Consider the following 21492-nt stretch of genomic DNA (forward strand, 5'->3'; position numbering starts at 1 on the left):
TATCGAACGCTTCTGAAGCAAAGTTCACATATGCGGGTGATAAAGCAAAGAGGCTTTGCCTTTACAAGCAAATTGCATCGTAAATATTTACCACATATTTGCTTTTCCTTCTCGGATGAGCGGCGTCTTTTTCAAAAGCGACCGCGACAAATCAGCTCTCAAAACTATGCAAGCTTATTGGATGAGTTTTTTATTTCCTTGCTTTTCTAACAACAACAACAACAACAGTGTGACAACATCTCAAGCATCCACCATCACTTGCGGGAACGCAGCCGCCGCATGATGATCACGTGATCGCTTTCCTTTTCCTTCGGTTCCTCGAGCAGCGTCGCCTGAACACGTAAACACGGTGACACGTGTCAAGCAGGGGGGGGGGGTGCAAAGGTCGACGCACGCGGCAGGGCGTGCACACTGACCGAGTCCGGTGAGACGGTAAGCATCGGGGCCGCTTCCTTGCTGTAAAGCTTCCTGCAGCCTCGCTTGGCTTGGGTTGCCATGGTGACAGGGCGTCTGCAGAGGCTTTGAGCTGTGAGCCACAAACAAATCAATGTGCGTGTGAGAGGAAGCGCTCCCTGCTGGCAACGCTCAAAGAGTCTCTCACCCGCGCCGCTCGGGACGGAGAGTGATGGCGGTGCCGAGGGCGGAGACGGGCTGGACTGGCTGGAGGAGAACGGCGCCTCCTACCAACGAGGAAGAGGAGAAGAAGATAATGTTTCGGAGCGACTTTGTAATCCTCCCAAATTGCAGCCCGTCTCTCACCTGCGTCACCGTCCTCACGTTTGCTCGCTTGTTGTCGCTCAACGCCAAACCCTGGACGCACGCACTCAAACAATCAGGCCCAAGTTGGCGTTGGCAAAAGCGCCGCATTTTCTCACCTCCACTTGGCAGTTTGTCCTTTTCCTCACCGCTCGTACCTTCTGGATTTCCTCCTGCAGCTCCTCCACCAGGGGCAGCCTCCCGGGCGCCGGGCTCTCCTTGGGCTTCTTGTTCTCTTTCTGTGCTAATTTCTCCTGACACCGCCGCACCGGGACCTCGACACACTTCGGTTCTGGTGGTCGTGGCAATTTACCGGACGCCGAAGCACTCAGAGATGCCGGAAGATGGCACGGGCACGCACTCACCTTGCCGTCGCTCACCTTCCTCCTCCATCGTTCTTCGTCGTTCAAGCTCCGCCATCAGCTCCTGCAGCTGGTGCTCGTATTCCGCTTTCTGATTGGCCAGTTCCTCGGTGAGCTGCTCACACTTCCTGTCGCTGCGGAGACAAAAGGGATCAACAAGCAGCCACCGAGCGAGCAATTTTTTGGAATGCCCACAGTGGTCAATACCAGCGCATCTTTTCTTGCGTCACTTCCCGGATGACTTTAGATTGCTGGGCGCAGGTCTCCGTGGCCAACAGGCACTCCTTGCGTAGTCGGGCCATGTTGGCGTGGAAGTCGCTCTGGGCTTTGCCCTCCTGTGGCGACGGTCGCTGAATTAAAGTCCGGGCACGGAGAAGCGCATGGGCGCATGTCGGCCGACAATAACCTCGGCTCCGGCGTCCCGTCGGCCCTCGAGGCGCCGCAGGCGGGTCTCTGCCGTGGTCAGTTTGTCCTCGGCAGCCGCCGCGCGCTCCCTTTCCTGTTGCAAGTCCCGTTCCAGGGAGCTGACCTATTGCCAACCAAGGGAAAACACACAAAGGGAATAGGCGAGAAAAAGAGCAGGAGGAGAGGGGAAGAAAAATAATTTGCCTTTTTCTTTCTTACCTGTACCTGCAACGCAGAGATTTGGTCGACGAACATTTGGTTGCCTCGCGCCAGTCGACGAGATCGCCGCGCCGATGACGACTTGCTGCACTCGCCCTCCTTGGCTGCGGGGAGGAAGTGACATCATTGCACAGGACCGACGCCGGCGCCGTTCTCATCCGGGCGTCGTCCCGCAACTTGCCCGTCTTTCAAGTCAAGTTTATTTGTATAGCCCTAAATCACAAGCAGTCTCAAAGGGCTTCACATAGACAAAAATTGACAATTATTCTAAAAGCATCCCCTGATCTTAAGCTCCCAAAAGGGCAAGGAAAAACTCAAAAACCCCTGCCAGGGGAAAATGAGAAACCTTGAGAAGGGACCACAGATGGAAGGATCCCCCTTTCAGGATCACCAGGATGCTTTCCCGTGTTGTCGTCCTCTTGGTCCTCCTGCCCCTCTTCGTGGTTGGCCCGCTCCTGAGCAAAGCGGCCACGGAAACAGAAAAAGGAGAAAGGTAAGAGTGAAACAAAAACAGAAAGAAAAGAAAGGAAGATAACGATAAAAGCGCTCACCCGATTGGCCAGCAGCACTTGCGGCGAGATCAAGCTGTGGTCTCCCCCCGGAAGCCACGCCCTCCTCGCCTGCCCTTCTTCCTCCTCCTCCTCCTTGGTGGCAGAGCGTCACGTCAGTTGGTGTCTGGCCACGTTGCACGTGCAACACGTGCACTCACCTGGGTGCTCCGTCTGAGGAGGTTCTTGAGGATCTCCAGCCTCCTGTCGGCTCGTTCCTCCAGGATCTCTCGCTCATTCTTCAGACGCTCGCTGATCAAAGCGCCACAAGGTCACATTGGCGGCATGGCGGGACTGGGCAGGCGCTCCCTGGGCTCACCTGAAGTCCTTCTCCATCTGCTTGAAGATCTCCATGAACTCGGCACACACTTCTTCTCTGATTCGAGCCTCCTCAGCCAAGCCAAAGGTCGCCTCCCCGTCCGGCTGCCCCTGCCCGAGCCAGCGGGCCAGGGTTAGGTGCCGTCCCGTCAAAGCAAATTTTGCAACCACCAATAAAACAAAGCGCTCTACCTCGTCGCCTTCCTCCTGTGTGGTTTCCTCCGCGTCCTCATCCTCTCCTGCCACCACGTCCTCTTCCTCAGCATCGTCTTCCATCACGTCCTCCAGCGTCGTCTCCCAGACAAGCGTGGAGTGTGGGCGGCTGCGCACCAGCGCGTTGCGGCGCCAGTCGGCCTCGTTGATGAGGACCGACACTTCCATGGCCGACCTGAGCGAGGCGCCGTCCGGGCCGGCGGACCTCGGGTTCAACACCACCACCTGGAGGAAAAAAAAGTTCACCGCGTGAGGACCACTAGTTTTGGAGTTGACGTTTTCAAGGCTCGCACCTTCTGCGCCAGGGCGGAGAACTTGAGGACGTTGAGCGTCTCGTCGGCGCAGGATGACTCCTGGTTGATGTTGACCACCATGGACACCTTGCCGGCGCCGCAGAAGAAGAACTGAAGGAAGTGGGTCAGCTTGGACTCCCTGAAGGGAACGTGATGCGCGAACCTGCTCACAAAAAATTCATTAAAAAAACTGCAAGCTGCGAGTGGTGACAAACTGCGCTCGGGTGGCAGACATGCGGCGTACTTTGCGTTCTGCTTGATCCTCATGGCGCTGATGCACTTGCCGAGCGCCAGAAGCGAGCTGTTGATGTTCCCCGCTTCCTTGAGGCGCTCGCCCGTGTTGCGTGTGCGCGAGCATCGCTCCGAGCCGGCTAGGTCGCACAACACCAGCCTGCGCGCGCAAAAGCGGCAGCTGGTGAGTATGGCGTGCCGGGGGCGGGGCAAGATGTGGCGGCTACACTCACTCACTGACGCCAAGGAACCTGGGGACGGCGGCGGCGTCGACCCGCAGGATCCTAATGGAGAAGATGCTGTGGCTGCGCAAAGAAAAGGTGGTGAGAAGAATAAAAGAGGGAGGGGGAGGGGGAAGGGGGGTGTCACCTCCTGCTGGATTGCTGGTTGAGTCTGGTGGAGGCCAAGCTTTGGTTCCTCTTGCCGATCTTCACCACTTTCAAGGCTTCTTCGGAGCTGCTCACCTGGACCCACTTCAGGTCTACGCGTGGAAAGAATAGAGTTGCATTGCACATTAAACAACAAATAATAAGACGGCGGACAGACTTTTGCTGAGATCAGGACCATCGAGGCACCCCAAGTGGTTGTGTGCGGGGTTACCTTTGATGAAGGGATTTCCTTTGACATCCTGAGACAGACGCAGCGTCGTCCTCTTGACCTGTCCTCCCGGGACCTGAACGCATGCTCCCGTGAGTCCAACAGCCGTTCCGGCGGCACATTTCCATCGCTACCTGCTCCAGAAGGTCGTGAATGTTGTCCTTGTAAATCTCACAGAAGGAAACCCAGACGGAAAAGTGAAGGCGGGGCGGGGCGTCCAGAGACAGCCTGTCGCTCTCCGATACGCTGGCGACGCTGTAGTCGGAGCTCAGAGACGAGGCTGATGCAGACGCATGACACAAAGACATGCACGCAGCGTTAGCACACATCATAAATATGCAACAAGCGACAAGAGTGAGCAACCTTCAAGAAAAGTTGATCTGCCAGAGGAGGTACTTTTGTCATTCTGCAGAGACAAAAGAGAGAAGACGACAGTTGAAAAACTTCAGCTCATTGGACCAATCTGAAGACGTTTCGGGACGAGACCTCTCGGACGGTCCTCAGCAGACTCAGCTTGGCGGTACTCTCGGCTTTCTGCTGCTTCGGACTCAGTCGGCTGAAGTCTCGGCAGCGGTGAGGCTTCAGATGGCAGCCGGCGTGCAGACGACCTTCTACGCTGTTGAAGAGCAGCCAGAGGCAGCGTGGCAGCAGGCCGCCGTCGTGTTCTGGACCTGAAAACGTGCAAAGGGCCAGTTAGACGGGCGGGCGGGCCGATGGGCGGACGGATGGACAGCTTTGTCGCGCGCTGACCGAGGAAGGTAAAGGTCTTCCCGGCGTTGGTGACCCCGTATGTGAACAGCAGGCAGTTTTCTCCGTGCAGAACATCTCGCACCAAACCACGAACGGATCCTTCAAACACTTTCCTCTGACTGGCGTCCGGGCCAAACACCTGAAAGGAAGTGACATCATCTCACGAGTCATCAAAGAGGGCAAAGCGTGTGTGTTTACCTGGGTGAAGGTGAACCTCTGACCAGTTTGTGGAGGGACCTTGTCAGCCTGCCTGTTGGACTGCCCGCTCCTGGGAGCTTTGAGGACCACAGTGTGAGGTCCCTCGATGACCACGCAGTCCTGAGCACGTGTGCAACACAACTCGGCGCTCAGACGCCCTCAACCCGTGGGGCGCGTGTGTGGAGGTGTGCCGGTTACCTGTGACCGTCCGCTCTCTGCTCCCGTCAAAGGTCGAACCCTCAGGTAGACCCGCAGGTTCTCCGACCGGCTCTCGGTTTCATCCTGAGGACCGATGCGCACGACCCGCTAAATGAATCATTACGTGTGCGTTGCACCGGTTGACAAAGAATCCAATTTTCATTTCGACCTGCTGGAGGATTTTGCCACGGCGGCGACAACGAGAAGGATCGTCACCTGCTTTGGCAGAGCAGAGAATTCATCCAGGAGGTCTTGCTTGATGTCGTCCACCTCCACAGGGCCGACCCTCTCCAGTTTGGCGCCAGCAAAACATGACTCCATCACCTGGGCCGAAATGCGCGTCCGCCCGCACCAGTGAACACATCAAAGCTCAAATTAATCACCAACAGATTAGCTCATGAATCTGAGATGCACCTCGCCCAGTTTGTTGTTTTGACGCACTGAGAGAAGCGCTCTTGTTGCCAAACATAAGCGACTGTTGTTAGCATTAGCCACGGCTAACAAACTCACGACCACTCAGGGCCACCGTGTCTGCGTACGCAAAACGTTCGACGCAATGTATAACCCTTGTTCAAAGTGTTGCTGTTTTCCAAAAAACTCACTTTTGGCGAGTTTACGACAATCCCGCAGCTCTCTCGTTCGTCGTCCGCGCTCGACTTTTGAACGTGGAAGCAAAGGACCAATCATGAAACGGCACAACCGTGTTCTTCTTCGGGGTTTATGTGCATTATTTACCGCCACCTACTCGTACTTTTGGAACAACGCTGTCATTTCCGGTTTGTTCCTGTCAATCAACGAAATGGTACATTCCTTTTCCGGTTCGGTCATTTGTTTTCTGAAACGTTAATTTGTTGTAATTTGTTCCGAGGTGTAATTTGTTTTGTTTGTTAAAGATACACTTTTCAAATAGTAAATGAAGCTTTTACCCACAGCTTTATTTTAAATTGAATTAAATTCCACAACATATCAAGACAATGGGTATTTCTAACATTGTTTTTCAACTTCAACTTCATCAGCTATACACAGTTTGACCAGTAGGAGTCATCCAGACCATAACCAAAAGAAAACAAATGACCGACCATGAGGTACAAAACCGAATAAAGTGGCATTTCAATAAAACAAATCAACAACAGCAGAAATAAATTACAATTTTAGAAAAACAAATAAACAAAAGTCAAAGAAAATAGAAATACCAAAAGTTGAAACAAATGAGCATTTCTGAAAAGTGTTTTTTTAGTTTTTTTTTTTTACATTTACACTTACCAGACACCAATTATAGAAATGCAAGAAACTGTTTTGACAGTTTAGTCATTTTAGGGAAACAACTTTAAAATGTAAATTTGGTGGACTGATCATAAACATGTTTGGTGATCAGAAATCTTGGCACGGGAACATTGAACACGGCGACTGGGTGGAAATCGGAGCGGTGGCGTCGCGGAGGTTTAGGAGGGGCCATCGTGGTTGGGGTTTAATCCAGAGCAGCGTGTAGCAGGGTACCGTGATTCCCGGCCATCTTGGATTTCTTCATCTTGGCGATGGCCTTCTGAAGATCAGACGCGTGAATGGGACGGATGCAATCCTCTGACGGGCTGAAAAGCACAAAGAGCCAGATGGTAACGGCGTCCAGGGCGACATTGTGGAAGACGCAGGGCTCGAAGCTTATTTTTTGCCCAAGTTGCCCTCGGGCAAGTTGGAGAAAATTTTACTTGCCCGAAACAAAATTATACTTGCCCGAATTTTTTTGGAGTGGATTTTTACTTGCCCGACACATTTTTGCAATAAAAAAGACAACACTATAAGTTTTGCCTTCATATGCCTTCGTATCCGCCAACCGGAAACAAGCTCTGCTGGTGCGCAGGCGCAGAAGAGCCAGGGACGGGTGAGGGAGCATGCATTTAATTACGAAGCGCTTTGCCATTATCAATGTATTGCAGACTTACACGAGAAACTAACCGCTCCCTAGAAAACAAAATGTCGGACCAGAAGCGGCAGAAGTTGCGAGAAATTATGCACAAAATCATCTTTTTACAGCTTGAAAACATGGTATTATGGCAGGGCAAGTTCGGGCAAGTGAGGAAAAATTCTACTTGCCCGTCTGCCATCGCTACTTGCCCCAGGCAATCGGGCAATCGTTAGTTTCGAGCCCTGAAGAGGCATCACTCACCCGTCGTCGTCGTCGCCGCTGCCGCGAGTATGCACATAGTCTCGTACGCACAGCAGGGCGCTGTCGCGGCACATTTCCCGAAGGTCACTGCCAGAGAAACCCTCCGTTTCCTTGGCTATCTCTAAAAGCTCCACCGACTCGTCCACCTGCGGGACAAAGGAAAGAATAGAGGAAGCACAGGAGGAAGGAACACGGAGCGCCAAGAGGCACTCAGACGAGACGTGAACTCACGCTCTCGTTTTCCAGGATGAGTTTGAGGATTTGCTCCCGTTGATGCAAACTCTACGGAAATGCAGAAAAGACAAGAGATGAACGAGTGCGCACGCTGCAAATGTGACGGCCACAGCATGAGGTTGCGCACGCGTACCGGCTGGTTGATGTGGAACCTGGTGGGCATCCTCCTCAAGATGGCCGAGTCCAGATCTTGAGGTCGGTTGGTGGCGCCCATGACGATCACCTGAAGAGAGTGGCGGGCGCGTTTACAGAGGGACGAGGCTCGCGGGGGTGGGCCAGCGGTCGGCCGCAGTCTCACCTGACAGCGGTGGTCCGTGTCTAGGCCGTCCCACAGACTCATGAACTGCGCCTTCATCATGGCCGTGGCCTCGTGGTCAGAGCTTGAGCGATTCCTCAGGAACGAGTCTGCCAAAAAACGCCCGCGATGTATTAGGATTAGGGGTGTAAATCGCGGGTTTTGTCACGATACGATATCATATCGATACAAAGAACTACGATACGATATTTGCCGATATCTTAAAGCCTGCTGCGATTCATTCACGATATAGTGCTCTACGATCGTTTTTTTTTTTTAAATAAAAAATATAGAACAATATCCTGATTTATAACAATTCATACGCAAAATCAACAAGGTACTGCAAACTCTTTATTTAGGAAATTACAAGAGTATTGTAGTGTACAAAGTGCTTATTTTAACACTGAACTTTGATGTCGTGTTGTTTCTTTAAATGTGCGGCGAGATTTGTGCTCCCTAAATATTTGATCACCGCATGGCAGGATTTACAAACTGCTCGTGTCTTGTCCGTTGAGCCATTGGAATCCAAAGTGCTTGCAAACGAATGACTTGAAGCCTAAAGGGGAGCAAATTTCCTCGTCTTTTTGGACACTAGCCATAGCACCAGCCCAGGAGCCGCGTACTAGTTGGTGACTCCCCTTTCACGTGCCTGCTCCCGGAAAGAGGAAGCAAGCAACAATGAACTGGATTTCAAAATAAAGTCGCGTCTAATGTCCGAGGTCAAACACGGCGATATAAATCGATGTTTACGTTTAGCATCGATGCCAGTAAATCGTAGAGCATTATATCGATGAATCGTTACACCCCTAATTAGGATATAATAATGCTGCTCATAAAGACGTTTCTTCTGCAATTGTACGCGTTTATGGCAATTGGGCCGCTTGGATGCAAAATTCATTCATTCTTAAGAGTAATGTCCAACGGCACCCGTGAGCGCCTCACCTATCTCGTCGATGAAGATGACAGCGGGCTGCAGTTTGACGGCCAGGGAGAAGACAGCGGCGGCCAGCTTCTGCGACTCTCCGTACCACTTGTCCGTCAGCGTGCTGGGCTGCAGGTTGATGAAGCGGAAGCCCGCCTCTTTTGCCGTCGCCTTGGCGATCAGCGTCTTCCCGCACCCGGGCGGCCCGTACAGCAGGACCCCTGTTGGTGTGATCGCCGGTGAGAAGGAGGACAAAGAGGACAGCCACCGTGAAGACAACCTCTGACCTTTGGGGGGCTGCAGCAGTCTGGAGGCTTGGAAGAGATGTCGCTTTTGGATGGGCATGATGACGGTCTCCTGCAGCTCGGCGATGACCTCGTCTAGACCGCCAATGTCGCGCCACGACATCTGCGTAAAAAGGCCGACGCGACGATAACGTCACACCAGTTGCCTTTCTTTTGGTTCGTGGGTGCGTGCGTGCCGACCTGCATGCTGAGGGGGTCCACCAAGTGGGCGGCGATGCTCATCTCGTACTCGGACAGCTTGACGTCTTTGACGCCGATCTGCCGCATTAGTTTCTCCGCCTGTCAAAAGTAGTGCAGAGGCACACGGTCAATACATACGGTCAATACATACGGCCAAAGCTACAGCAGCCATTACGCGCGGGTGGCCAGAAAGCATCAACTGACTTGTTTCTGCGCTTCCATCTTCTGCTTGCGCGTGGGGTCGATGGCGTCCACCATCCACTTGACGGTGAAGTAAGTGATTGCGCCGAAGATGGTCAGGCGGAACAGGAGCCCCACCACCTCGTTCCTGCCCAGAGGCCGCGTGGCGTGTTCCACCGGAAGCTCCCTCAGCACCATCCCGCCGGCCAGATTCTCACGCCGCAAACTGCCTGAAACGCACATTCCACTCAAAGTCAAAAGGCCATCTCAACATGATGCAACACGTTTGGTCAGTAACATCCCTTAGATTTTGGTAAAACATCCATTGTAAATCATTGGCAAAATTATTGCAGCGCTCGACATAATGACGTTCATTGTCAGCACCCACATTATGGACTTCGTGTCCAGCTCTGTTTGGATCATTGCATGTCTCACGGAACGAATGAAGAACCTTCTCATCTATCCATCTCGCTTCCAACAATGAGCACATAAGTTTCCGTGCACCTTGCTAGCCATCTTTGTATTTATCTGTCTTTTTCCTGCATACATCTTTGGAGAAATGTATTTGTTCGAAAATGCATCCGGCGTTTTCTTTGTATTTCTTCCGCAGTTATTCTCCGCTTGCAAAAAGCCAAAGTAGTCAGCGTTGTTCTCGTTAACGTTAGCATTAGCACTAGCTTTAGGTTGACCTTCCGGGCTGTCCGCGCTCACAGAATGGCTCCCTGAAGTGGCACAAAACAAACATCCAGGCTAAAACGTCAACAAGCCAAAACAAATTTGAAACGGATCGCCGGAATTGACTCGAGTGTCCAAACGTACAGCGTGTTGATGACAGCTTGAGAGGAGCGCGTCCGTTGTGCTCGTGCTTCCGCGTTCGCTGCTTCTTCTTCTCTTCGGGCTACAAAGGAGCAGAAAGAGCACGAGAGCTCACGCCGCCCTCTAGCGGCCAAAGAGCTCCACGGCACTATGACATGTGTACGGCGGAACAAAACTTCCAAATTCCAAAAGAAATACAAAGTGAAATCAAAACAAATATAAAAATGACAATTGAAAAAATACTTTAAAATCGGTTCATTTTAATAATCAAATTATTATTTCCTATATTTTGATCTCTTAATGTAATGAAGTAGCCACTTACGCCAAAGAATTCTCATCCATCCATTTTCTGAACCGCTTGGTCCCCACGAGGGTCGCGGGTGTGCTGGAGCCTATCCCAGCCGTCATCGGGCAGTAGGCAGGGGACACCCTGAACCGGTTCCCAGCCAATCGCAGCTTGCACCCAGAGACAAACAACCATTTGCACTCGCACTCACACCGAGCCGCCAATGAATTTAAAAATGCTAAATTGGTTTATGTTAGTGGCGGCTCGGTGGCGCACTGGGTAGCACGTCCCCCTCACAGTTAGGAGGGTGCGGGTTCCATTCCACCTCCGGCCCTCCCTGTGTGGAGTTTGCATGTTCTCCCCGACCCCGCGTGGGTTTTCTCCGGGCACTCCGGTTTTCTGCCACATCCCAAAAACATGCTTGGTAGGCCCATTGAGCACTCCAAATTGTCCCTAGGTGTGTGTGAGTGCTTGTAGCTGTTTGTCTCTGTGTGCCCTGCGATTGGCTGGCAACCTGTTCAGGGTGTCCCCCGCCTACTGCCCGATGACGGCTGGGATAGGCTCCAGCACGCCCGCGACCCCCGTGGGGACTAAGCGGCACAGAAAATGGATGGATGGATGGGTTTATGTTAGTTACAACTTCAACTATTTAATCAGATGATTGAATACACGAGAATGAAAGTGTGTTAAAACAATAATTGTTCAATCCAAGACATGAAGAAATCGTTGTCTTGCTATTGCTCAATGTTGATATTGTTAGCTTGTTCTCAAGTGCCTTACCTGCACAAATCAAAGTGAAATAAATTCAAACACGCAGGTAAATGTTGCACCCCCCTGAATTGGATCCCATACTTGTATTATTGTTGTGCAGCACTTCAACTAGCAGGGTGGGTCTTACGTGTGTGTGCAGGACGACGCGTTGCCCTTTTTTTCATTCAGAGCACCGGATTCTTCCTAGACATTGTTCAAACGTGGGTGCCATACACTTAGAACACGAGACAGGAGAAGGAGAGTTGATTGTACAAATTAATAAGCATAAATATCACGTCCAAGCAGCAACCTCGAAGGCCTTGTCGGGTCCCGCCGTGAGAGAAATTTGTGCGTCTTTTGTCGTCGTTTTCAAACATTTGTGCGTCTTTTGTCGTCGTTTTCAAACATGCACGTAGTCGATGAATCTCAAAACGTCTGTCTCTCTTCCATTTCATCGTCTCAGAAAGGTCGCCTTGCACCTTCTCAAGTCTCAATGCGTAGAACCCGTCTTATTCTTCATCAAGTGGACGTTTCCTTGAGCGAGAAGCGTCAAAAACGCTGACGAATGTGCGTCCTTCACTCTTTGTCGCCGTCCTCGCTGCTTCCTGCCGAGCAAACGCAAATAGACAATTGTTTGTCTGTTTCCTTGATGGAGGCGGGCGTATGGCGACCCACCCGTCCTCACCTCCCACAGAGTCCATGTCCGAGTCAGAGATGTGCGTGATGGAGAAGCGGGACGCGCTGGAGGGAGACACGGTGAAGCGAGAGAAGCCAGCCGCTGACTTGCTCTCCAAGGGTTCAGCAGCGGCGCGGGACGGCGAGTCGTCAGCAGCAGCGGTCGCCGAGGATGTCGGCAGAGGCAGCAGGGGGAAGTCGTCCTCCCACTCGAAGCCCGCGCCTGACGTGCACAACAAACAAGGCCGGCTGAGCGGCTGAGCACCAAAACCTCCCGCTCGGCTCGGGACGGACACGCTCACTCTCTTCCGAGACGTTTCCGTCCGAGGAGTCGTCCGACACAACGAGCCTCTCAGGCCATTTGGTGCCCGAACCCTCTGCGGCCAAAGGGAACCCGTGTGCGCTCAGTTCCTTGGTGGGACTCTCCTAAAGTGGGAGGAGATGACGTACACATGAGCAAGTTTCTAGGCTGAACCTGGAAGTTGTAATATTGAATCAAAAGCATGACATAACAGTGTGGCCGGCTGCCGCTCACCTGATCGAAGAGATAGACGGTGACGTCATCAAAGAAGGACACGGTCCTCTTGTTGGCCGGCAGCTCTCGGTGGAGCTCGATCACAGCGGGCGTCTTGAGGAGGCCTCTCAGCGTGTGGGCGCGGCTGTCGTCGCTGATCACGATGGGCACCGGCTGCCACTCGTCCTCGCTTTCCTCTTCCGGGACACCCGAGGCGCGCGGCTCCTCATCCGACTCGTCGCTGTCATCTGAGCCGCCGTCCGAGCCGCCGTCCGAGCCGCCGTCCGAGCCGCCGTCCGAGCCGCCGTCCGAGCCGCCATCCGCCTCGTTCCCGGTTCCTCGGTCTTCTGATGACTTTCTGGAATTGGCTGCCTGCTGCAAGGCCACCTCGTCTTTGGGTAAGCCGTGCGGCATCTCGGGCCCTAAAGCTTTGTCCTTGAGCGGCCCACCCCTTCCTCCTTCTTTCTGGAACACGGCCGTGGACTCGGGCTCTTCGTTCAGGGCATAGAGAGCCTCCTCCATGGCTCCCACCACCTCTGCTGCCCAGTCTTCAAGAGATGAGCTTTCCTCGTGGGAGGGCCACTCGTCCAGGCCCCCTTCTGTCGTCGAACCGTCCAACGAGTCGTCTTCCGTCGAGCCCACCGCGGTGTCCCTCGGTGCGAGCCGGTCTTCATCGACACAACCGCCCGGGTTTTGACGTGCTCCCTCCTGTTCGTTCCCCACCTGCCGTTCGTTCTCATAGTCAGAGAAGTAGGCCGAGTCCCTGTATGGCGTCTCCTGACTGAGCGGCAAGAAGGGCGGTGGCGGCTCTTGAGGAGATGCTTCCTCCTTCAGGGCACCCGCAGGGCACTGCTCATCCTTCCCGCCGGTGTGGACGGCTGGCCGAGGCACGTCTTGCTCTTTGGCTTCGTGAGGTTCTTTCGGGACAAACTCGGGACTTTCGTTATTTTCCGTGTCGTAGCCGCTGTCCGTGGCTTTGGGGTAACAGGAAGAGCGGGGCCCGGAGCCCTCATGAGACCCGGGGACTGACTTCAAGGAATCCGCTGGTCCTCCCTGCGACTCGAAGGCAGGGGAAGCGTTCGGCTCGGCGGACTCCTCGGCAAAGATCTCCGAAGTGACGTCGGTGATGTCATCAATGCTGTCGTCGTCTTGGTTGTCGGGGATGTCGGTGAGGCTGATGCTGGAGCCGCCTCGGTCCAAACCGCTATCTCCCGCTTGACTGTTCTCTGACTGCGGTTCCGTCACGTGCGCTGGCACGTGCTTGCTCTCTGCGGGCGGCGGCGGACTTTGGCTCATGGCTTCCACGTGGGGCTTGGTCACCGGAGGATGCTGTGTGACGATGTCTCGCTTGATAACGTCTTCCGCTCTGAGCGCCGCGTATGGTGGCTCCTTGATCGGGGCGTCTTTGGACACGACCGGACCTCCTGGCGCCGGTGAGAGGTTGATCATCTCGTCACCGCTCGGGTTGTCTGAGACTTTGTCGTGACAGCCGTCGTTACTCACCATCAAGCCCGCGAGTGGATCTACAAAGTGCGTATGGCAACAGTCCCTCGGCGGCACCGCGTAGGGAGCGCTCTGGTGGCACGAGTACACGGAAGCGTCATAGCGCTCCGGAGACACCGAGAGGGGGTGTTGACTCACGCGGCCACTGTCATCTTTGGCTCGGTGGGCTTCCAGGTAGGCGACACTCTTGGGCAGGCTCCGGTAATGCGGAGCTGTCCAGCAGTGGTCCACGCCGGTGCTCGGCACGCCATAGTCAAAGTCCACGTAGGTTTCTCGTCTGCGGCTCCGACTGGCTCGTCTTTGGGGGCGACGCTGTTTGGAAGGCCACGTGTTGCACGCGTAGCTCTCGTCTTGGTCATCATCCACCCCTGAATGGCTGGCGAGGGGCCCCACGAAGATCGCCCTCTCCGTTTCTGTGTTAATGGCGACCGAGCCGCGCCCGCCGTGACTCGGCATGGTCTTCCGCAAGGAGCCCATCATGTCGTAGTAGCCTCCGGTCACCGTCTTGCCGATGATGGAGGAGTGACCGGTGTCCAGGTCCATGTACGGGTCTCCGTAGACCTGTTGGGGCGGACTGTCCAGGGAGGGGGGCACTCCCACCGGGTTCTCCAGCTCGCCCAAGGCCCGGCGAAGGCTCCTCGACCCCCAACTTTCTTGAAGTTGCTCAGTGGCCAGCTCTCCTCCCATCAGATAGCACTCAAAGTCCACGGGCGGGGAGTGCTCATAATAGTAACCTCCATCCCGGTCTTTGTAAGACACGTAGTGACTGGACTCCCAGGCTCGCAGCGGGCTGTCGTCGCACGCCTGGCCCAAGAGGGGCAGACCCTCCGTGGTGCTGAGGGAGATGGCGGGACTGGAGTCGTTGGAGTCGTAGACATTGCGGATATCCGCCGACCAGTAGCTGCCGCCCGCCTCGGCCAGCGACGGACAGGCCACGCAGCCGCCCGAGTCGACGCTCCCGCTGAGGAAGCTCCCGCCGCTCCGGAAGTCCGGACTGTAGGAGCACACGGAGCAGTCGGCCGGCTCCAGGCCGCAGTCTGCCGGCTCTTCGATGCGGACGTAGAATTCGCTGTTGAGCGACGGGCTGTGGGAGCTGAAGACGGGAAGCACGCCCGGAGCGTAAATGGGAGAAGCTCGGAGGTGGACGCTCTCCAAGCGGCAACCCGCCGGAGGGTAAAAAGCTTCACGGCTGCTGAGTGTGCTCGAGGACTCGGCGCCCCTCTGGGACTCTTCCGCCCTGGCCCGCTCCCAACGGTACTCAAAGTTCAGGCCGTGGCTGGTCTCGGTGATGGTCAGAACGTCATCCCCGGATTCAGAGTGGTAGCCGTCAGCGGATGAGAACTGCTGGAGGAGAGGGAAGGACGAGAAAGCGGACGGGAAAGCGGATGAGGGCTGCTCGCGAGCGTTGCCGCCACGGCCGCCGGGCCGCATGGATTTCCAGCGCCTCTCGAAATCCTCCTCGGCCTCACTGGCCCCCTTAGCGCACAGGTAGCTCAAGAGTAGGTGAACTTCCTCGGCGGTGGGCCTCTGATCGGGTGGGAGCCAGCAGAACTGCATCACCTCGTACCTGAAAGTCAGCCGCCAAGCGATGAGAGCAGGGAGAGCCGGATCTAGAGCGTGCTTTGCGTCTCACCAGCGTTCGGCCAGAGGAACTCGGAGAGCGGGCTTGGCCAGCCGCAGCTTCTGCTCCCTCACGGCGTGAGACAGAACTTGGCGGTCAGAGTAATGGCCGTAGGGTTGCTTTCCCAGCTCCAGCAGCTCCCAGATGGTCACTCCCAGAGACCTGACAGTCCAGAAGCAAGTCAAGTCCTGGGTTGAGTCTGGCCCATTGTGCCATCTAGGGATGGCGGCGGCGCTTACCAGATGTTACTCGGTTGGGTCTGCTCAGCCACCAGCAGGTTTCCGTGCACGTCGTCCAGCAGCTCTGGAGCCATCCAGCGAAGCGGCACATACGTCTGCTCGGCCGTGATCATGTAGTCGTCCTGACAACGAGACAGAGTCAATATGGAGGGGGGGACCGCCTTGGATTTGTCCAGCGTCCACCTTGTACTTGGTGTGTGACAAGCCGTAGTCGCCGATCTTCACGGTGACATCGGCAGTCAGCAGGCAGTTCCTCAAAGCCAGGTCGCTGTGTGGGCATGTCACAAAATGGTGCATAGTCTTTCTACTCTGGGAGAACAAAAGAATTGCACGAGCGGACCCGCCGCCTGGCGCCGAGGGTCCGCCGCCTGCAACAAAATCACTGATGCTGGAGTCTTTGAGCAACACTCGGGCAGCACCAGGATGTTGTTGCGGGAAGCGGCCTTTTCTGACATCTGCCACGGAGGCCCGCACTCGCTCGCGCTACCTGTGAGTGAAGTTGTGCGCGTGCAAGTGTTTGAGTCCGGAAGCGATGTCACAGGCCATCCTCTGGAGGAGTAGCGGCTCGGGGACGCCGTCGGCGTGCGCGCTGCTCCTCAAGTACGCCTTTACGTCGCCCTGGCAACGCAAGGCACTATCACATCCCGTGGCCGGCCACCGGAGGCAGCGTTGCTCCGGCAAGAACAAGCACTCACCAGCGGGCACAACTCCATGACCAGCAGGAAGGGCGACACGTCGGTGCACTGGGCCAGACACCGCAGCAGTGCTGAGTGCTGCAGCACCCTGAGGACCGGGAGGCCGGGCGTCATTCGGCGACGACCGTCAAAAAGGGGCAGAGGCGGGCGTACCGGTAGGGGCGCACTTCCTCCAGGAAGTGCATCTGATCCTCTAGACTGGCGCTGGCCTTCAGCTCCTTGACCACCACCTGACTGCTCCTCAGGTTCTCATTCACCTCCCCCAGAAGAACCTGCCACACGGACACGTGGACACCAATGCAGCAGGAGGACACACGGACACGTGGGTTGACACAAGGCAGTTTGGAATGGCGGGGGGGGGGGGGGGGCACACATACCCAGTCGTGAAGATAACGCGGATGTTGATGAGTGTGGAAAACAAGGATGGAGAGAAGAAGATGTTATCTGCTTGCAAACACTCGAGACACGTCATGATGAGGATTGCAAAGGGGTGGAACACTTTTTGGAAGGTTTCGCAAGGGCCGGCCAGCCGGCTCTTACCTTGCCGAACCAGCCGTTGCCGATCTCTTTCAGGTAGAGCAGACTCTGGCGACTCAGGTTGGACCATTTCGGGTGCTGTGCTGTGAGGACAGAGAACGGCGGTCCACGCGAGAGTCAAACGACGTCCGCTCAAAGAAACTCGAGCAGAAACTCGCTCCAGCTCGTTCTCGTCTATCCTTCTTTCATTGTGGGTGGAGGCGCAGACAAACGGGCCTTTGTGGTGTGACCCCACGCAAACACACAAACACACACCCTTCTCCAAGAATTGCACACAGGCCAGCCAGTGTCCATACTGGACGTGGCGTCATCTCCCACCACGCTGCTCATTCCTGACAGCCGCCTGCGTCCTCTCACTCTTTTGGCACCGCTTGGCACCAGTTAGCGCCCGTTATCATCCTGGAGCCCAAACACAAGCATGTTGCATGCACGCGTGCGTGGATTTCTGTCTGTTTGTTGTTGTTGTGTTCGCGGGCGCCCCTAATCAATACTGGCGTCGGTGCGCTAAGCCGCTTCCATCCGGCCTCATCGGCTTCCCAGCCGGGAAGTCGTTAACGGGATGCACTAGCGGCACTGCCGTCTAAATGGACCCAGCGATGCAATTAGGACGGGCCGCCCACTAGCTTGTTTTAGCTGAGGTGCTTGGGAAATTGGTTTCGTGTTGGACCCGTGCTGGGACTCACCTGCTGGCGCCGCCGCCCGCCTGGCGAGTGGCAGGACGTACACGTCCGGGCGGGCCTGCGAGAGCGGCGTGGACGCCAGCGTGTGGTAGCCCTCGCCATCGGCAACGTTGCGGAACTCCTGAAACGACAACGCATGAGTCACAAGTTCCACTGTGGCTTGAATATATTGTGCCGACAGGAGGGGGGGGCGGGGGGTATCTCCTCGGGTTCACTGCAGCGTCCAACTGCAAAGCCCGGTTAGCAAGTTGCGGGAAAACTCGGCCAGGTCCCACAAGAGCTCAGGAATGTGACCTGGCAACACCCCCGAAACAAAAACACACACAGACACACACTCATCCCCACCCTTCTTTCTTGTGCTTCCTCTGGTGACCCTCAAACACACACCCACACATTCACCCCCCCCCCTCCACTCAACATGCACTCTTCCTCCTGCACTCCCTCTCTCCCCACGTCCACTTTTCACATAAACCAGGGTGGAAGCGTGTTTGTCCGTGAGTGTGTGCAAGAGCTCGTCTACGTGCATTTAGTTCACTTGCACAGAAGATCACACGCACTTTTGCGCATACACACACACAACAGGATAAGAACACAAGCAGCTATAAAGTGCAACAAAGCCAACTGAAGAAGGTTGTGGTGCTGCAAGGACACTTACCTGACGCAGGTGACCACACACGCACACACGCACTCACGCACACATGCACACACGCACACACGCTGTGGGTGACATCCACTGTTGGAGCCCAGCGAGGAGAATGAGTTAGTTGAAGATGAAGAGGACAGCAGAGCGTGAGAGGAAGGCTGGGAAGGATGTGAGGGCGGAAGAAGGCGGAGCCAGGAGGTCGGGGGTCGTCCCCCTCCCTCCCTCGGGGAGAAAAAAAAATGGGGAAAAGGACGAGGGATGGGGGAGTTCACATACTGTGCTGGTGACATCACTAGCACAATTCACACATACATACCCACACACACACACAGTGTCCAGTTGTGGTCGTAGTGATGTGATTGACAGCTGTCACAAAGACGTGCAGACACAATGCACGTCTGCCACAGCACCTTGAAGCACGCAAGGTCACTTGGTGAGTTCGTGCCCCTTGACTGTGTGTATGTGTGTGTATGCGCCCGTGAGCTGACCTCGAATCTGGCGCCGCGGGTCTTCTTGCAGCACAGGCAGGCCAGCAGGACGAAGAGCAGGCCCACCACAGCGGACGCCCACACCAACGCCACCGACACCCACGTTGGCTCCGCCCACTCGCCCACACCTGCGGTACGGGACACCACACGAGAATCAGGACAAATCGAGCGTGTGTGTGTTGAGTGTGTGCATTTGCAGTGCGTGTGTGTGTGCGTGTTACATAAGAGTTGTGCGTGCACTTTTTGCGCTGCGGTGCTTGCTCAGGCACAATGCGCTTTATTCACTTTGTCGTCTTCCCGTCGAGGCGGGAATGTTCTTGGAGCATCCGGCGCCCGTCCGAGCGAAATACGAAGGATGCAGTTGCCATGGAAACAAGGCGCTCTTTCCTTGGGCCTTCTTCTTGTGGCCCAACGTTACAACTTTGCACAAACTCTGTCTCGCTCGTGGATTCAGACCGACGTAGACTGTGCTAAACAAAGCTAGGCTAGGCTAAAGGATTTTGCACGGACTCGATCGAGTAGTGACTGCACAGAGTTGTCATCAGGATGCTTATAATGTCAACTAACTGTGCAAATGTGATATTTTAAGAAGACCTGGCCTTTTGAAAAGCAATTGATTTGACTTGAGCTGTTTTTCCCCATTGTGGCCCTTAGGGCTTCCTTCGTCCACTGAAATTAGTTTGCTCATAATAATTCATAATTTAGTGCAAACATTCTGAAAACGACAATAGTCTCCCCGTGTCGAGACGACAACATTTTGATGCTTACGTCACATTATAATGTCAATTTCAGTTTTAAAATCAAAATCACAATATTTTTATGTCATGGTTATATTTTCCTTTCTTTTGACAAACAGACATCAGGCCTGACAAGATGCTAAAATTAGAAATGTTTTTCTGCTTTGATAGCCAGAAGCTGGAGCTTCGGTTGCCATGGTAACCTGCCGCACTAGATTGTTGCGTCATCATCAGACGCGATTAGCTGCTGATGAAGACAATTTATGATTAATGAGCCTAACGAAGCTCTGCCAGTGTGACAGCAAGGAGTCGCTCACGTGTGCACACACACACACACACACACACACACACACGCAAATCCCTAAACGGAATCGCAGTGCTGGAATGTTTGGCTCACCTGGGCCAATGGCGTCGGCGCGCATCCAAAGTGTGGCGCACATCAGCGCCAGCAGCATCTTCCTCGTCTTCATCCTCATCCCCATCTTCCTCTTCACTCCTTCCTCATCTTCAGCTTCATCCTTTCCGAACCGAGCCCGGCCAGCTGCGGATTGACTTCTCCTGAAAGGAGAAAGCTTCAAAGCGGCCAGGAAGGTTCCAGAGAGCAAGACATTCCCCGAAGGTGGGGGGGTCAGATGGAGGGGAGGGAAATCAGATGCAGGCTTCAGTGGTCTGTTGGGGCCGGGAAGGAAAAAGGGGAGGAGGGGGAGGCTACTGGCGCTGTCCGCGGTGCTGCTTGCGAGAACGCCATCTTGCTCGGTAATACTGAGGGGGAGGGGCGATGGGCTGCTGAGGGGCATTCACGCGCATGCGCTGAAACGCATGTGCGCGCACACACACACACACACACACACACACACATTCAAAGACAAACTTTGACCGCCACCCCCAATTCTCATAATCGTCATCCAAATCACCCAAGTCTCTTTATTCTTCATAAGTGCAACACTGCCCAAACTTTGTGTTTCTATTTCACAAAAGCATAATGTGGGGTGGCCACGCCCTCCCCTGGCCACCAGGTCGCTCCGCTCCTGCACGCACACACTAACACGCATACATACAGAAATACTTAGAGCAACACATGCAAAAGACAAAAAAAAACACACACAAAACACACAAACGCTCAAGATGAGGATGATTGCATCTCTGCTTTGGTCTTATGTAAACGCATTCATAATTCATGCAGCGCAACATCTACTTTCACTCTAAACACAAATTTGTGCAACGTGCACGCCTGCAGACACACGTTCTGTCGGGACCACGCACACACAGCCGCTCCTCCCTCCTCGTTAGCTTTTTGGCTAATGCTAACGATAGACGCATACTTCCTGTTTTTATTCGACCTCATGCTGCATGTCTGACTTCATAAGGTGTGTCTGACTTCATAAGACCAAGTCGGGTTGTTATGATGCGTCTAGTGTGTTGGTGGAGTGCACAGTGCATGTCACTTCTCACTGTCAACCCTCACCGCTGGCTAGCAGTATGCGAACGGGAGAGCCCGTAGTGTATGTAGTGCCTCCACGCGGCGACACATGGTAACTGGGTACAACACGGACCCACAAGGGACTCGGAGGAGGTTTGGCCCCTAGACGTGCGGCACGCAGGCCCACCGGTGTGTGGACACGCCCTGGTGCCCACGAACCAGCCCCCAACTATGGGTTAAATAGTACTACTACCCAGTGGGCTTCTCGGGAGAGGAATGGGCTAAGGGAGTTAACCCCTACAGAAAATCAATTTCCCCTTGGGTTGGTGTCATGAAGGGCATCCGCCTGTAAATAGTTTTGCTCTAAAAGTTTTCTCAGTATAGGACTCTCAACCACGAGATGGCCATAGACCGTCCCCGATGGAAGAAAGCCATATTGGGAATCCAGTCCAACCCAGCCGCGCCTGGAAAGCGGACTTTAAACCGATGATGATGATGCTGCTGCTCGAATGACGAAGGC

The 21492-nt window shown here is 54.6% G+C and overlaps 3 protein-coding genes across 11 annotated transcripts; all 3 read right to left on the reverse strand.

Moving 5' to 3' along the window:
• Positions 1-174: 174 nt before the first annotated feature.
• On the reverse strand, positions 175-5863 carry LOC133142911 (kinesin-like protein KIF20B). 5 transcript variants are annotated; one of them, XM_061264551.1, is made up of 27 exons: positions 5691-5863; positions 5305-5412; positions 5089-5172; positions 4891-5010; positions 4693-4831; positions 4429-4613; positions 4306-4348; positions 4077-4222; positions 3946-4018; positions 3715-3826; positions 3579-3650; positions 3359-3505; positions 3115-3277; positions 2801-3046; positions 2610-2719; positions 2452-2542; positions 2294-2386; positions 2089-2197; positions 1743-1846; positions 1525-1647; positions 1326-1453; positions 1122-1252; positions 876-1048; positions 760-810; positions 602-680; positions 417-526; positions 175-332 (listed from the first exon to the last, which is right to left on the reverse strand). In XM_061264551.1, the coding sequence occupies exons 2-27, from the start codon at positions 5407-5409 to the stop codon at positions 255-257; spliced, it is 3015 nt and encodes a 1004-aa protein (XP_061120535.1). In that variant the 5' UTR covers positions 5410-5412; positions 5691-5863; the 3' UTR covers positions 175-254. The 5 variants fall into 5 exon arrangements, with proteins under 5 accessions (XP_061120535.1, XP_061120534.1, XP_061120531.1 ...); XM_061264550.1 differs by having other exon boundaries at positions 1749-1846; positions 5089-5196; XM_061264547.1 differs by having other exon boundaries at positions 5089-5196.
• A 139-nt stretch (positions 5864-6002) lies between these two features.
• atad1b (ATPase family AAA domain containing 1b) lies at positions 6003-10299 on the reverse strand. 2 transcript variants are annotated; one of them, XM_061264554.1, is made up of 10 exons: positions 10188-10299; positions 9393-9598; positions 9189-9287; positions 8991-9111; positions 8724-8924; positions 7785-7891; positions 7620-7709; positions 7484-7534; positions 7260-7398; positions 6003-6678 (listed from the first exon to the last, which is right to left on the reverse strand). In XM_061264554.1, the coding sequence occupies exons 2-10, from the start codon at positions 9564-9566 to the stop codon at positions 6557-6559; spliced, it is 1104 nt and encodes a 367-aa protein (XP_061120538.1). In that variant the 5' UTR covers positions 9567-9598; positions 10188-10299; the 3' UTR covers positions 6003-6556. The 2 variants fall into 2 exon arrangements, with proteins under 2 accessions (XP_061120538.1, XP_061120537.1); XM_061264553.1 differs by having other exon boundaries at positions 6003-6677; positions 7253-7398.
• Positions 10300-10427: 128 nt separating this feature from the next.
• Positions 10428-20299, reverse strand: aatkb (apoptosis-associated tyrosine kinase b). 4 transcript variants are annotated; one of them, XM_061264663.1, is made up of 14 exons: positions 19950-20299; positions 18816-18943; positions 17688-17805; positions 17008-17087; positions 16621-16724; positions 16468-16555; positions 16260-16390; positions 15956-16040; positions 15773-15894; positions 15546-15695; positions 12431-15479; positions 12198-12321; positions 11906-12118; positions 10428-11825 (listed from the first exon to the last, which is right to left on the reverse strand). In XM_061264663.1, the coding sequence occupies exons 1-14, from the start codon at positions 20032-20034 to the stop codon at positions 11797-11799; spliced, it is 4506 nt and encodes a 1501-aa protein (XP_061120647.1). In that variant the 5' UTR covers positions 20035-20299; the 3' UTR covers positions 10428-11796. The 4 variants fall into 4 exon arrangements, with proteins under 4 accessions (XP_061120647.1, XP_061120646.1, XP_061120649.1 ...); XM_061264662.1 differs by having other exon boundaries at positions 16621-16739; XM_061264665.1 differs by lacking the exons at positions 17688-17805; positions 18816-18943; positions 19950-20299 and adding an exon at positions 17260-17553.
• Positions 20300-21492: the final 1193 nt, after the last annotated feature.

This window comes from Syngnathus typhle, linkage group LG18 (genome assembly GCF_033458585.1).
Source record: "Syngnathus typhle isolate RoL2023-S1 ecotype Sweden linkage group LG18, RoL_Styp_1.0, whole genome shotgun sequence".
Taxonomy (NCBI): Eukaryota; Metazoa; Chordata; class Actinopteri; order Syngnathiformes; family Syngnathidae; genus Syngnathus; species Syngnathus typhle.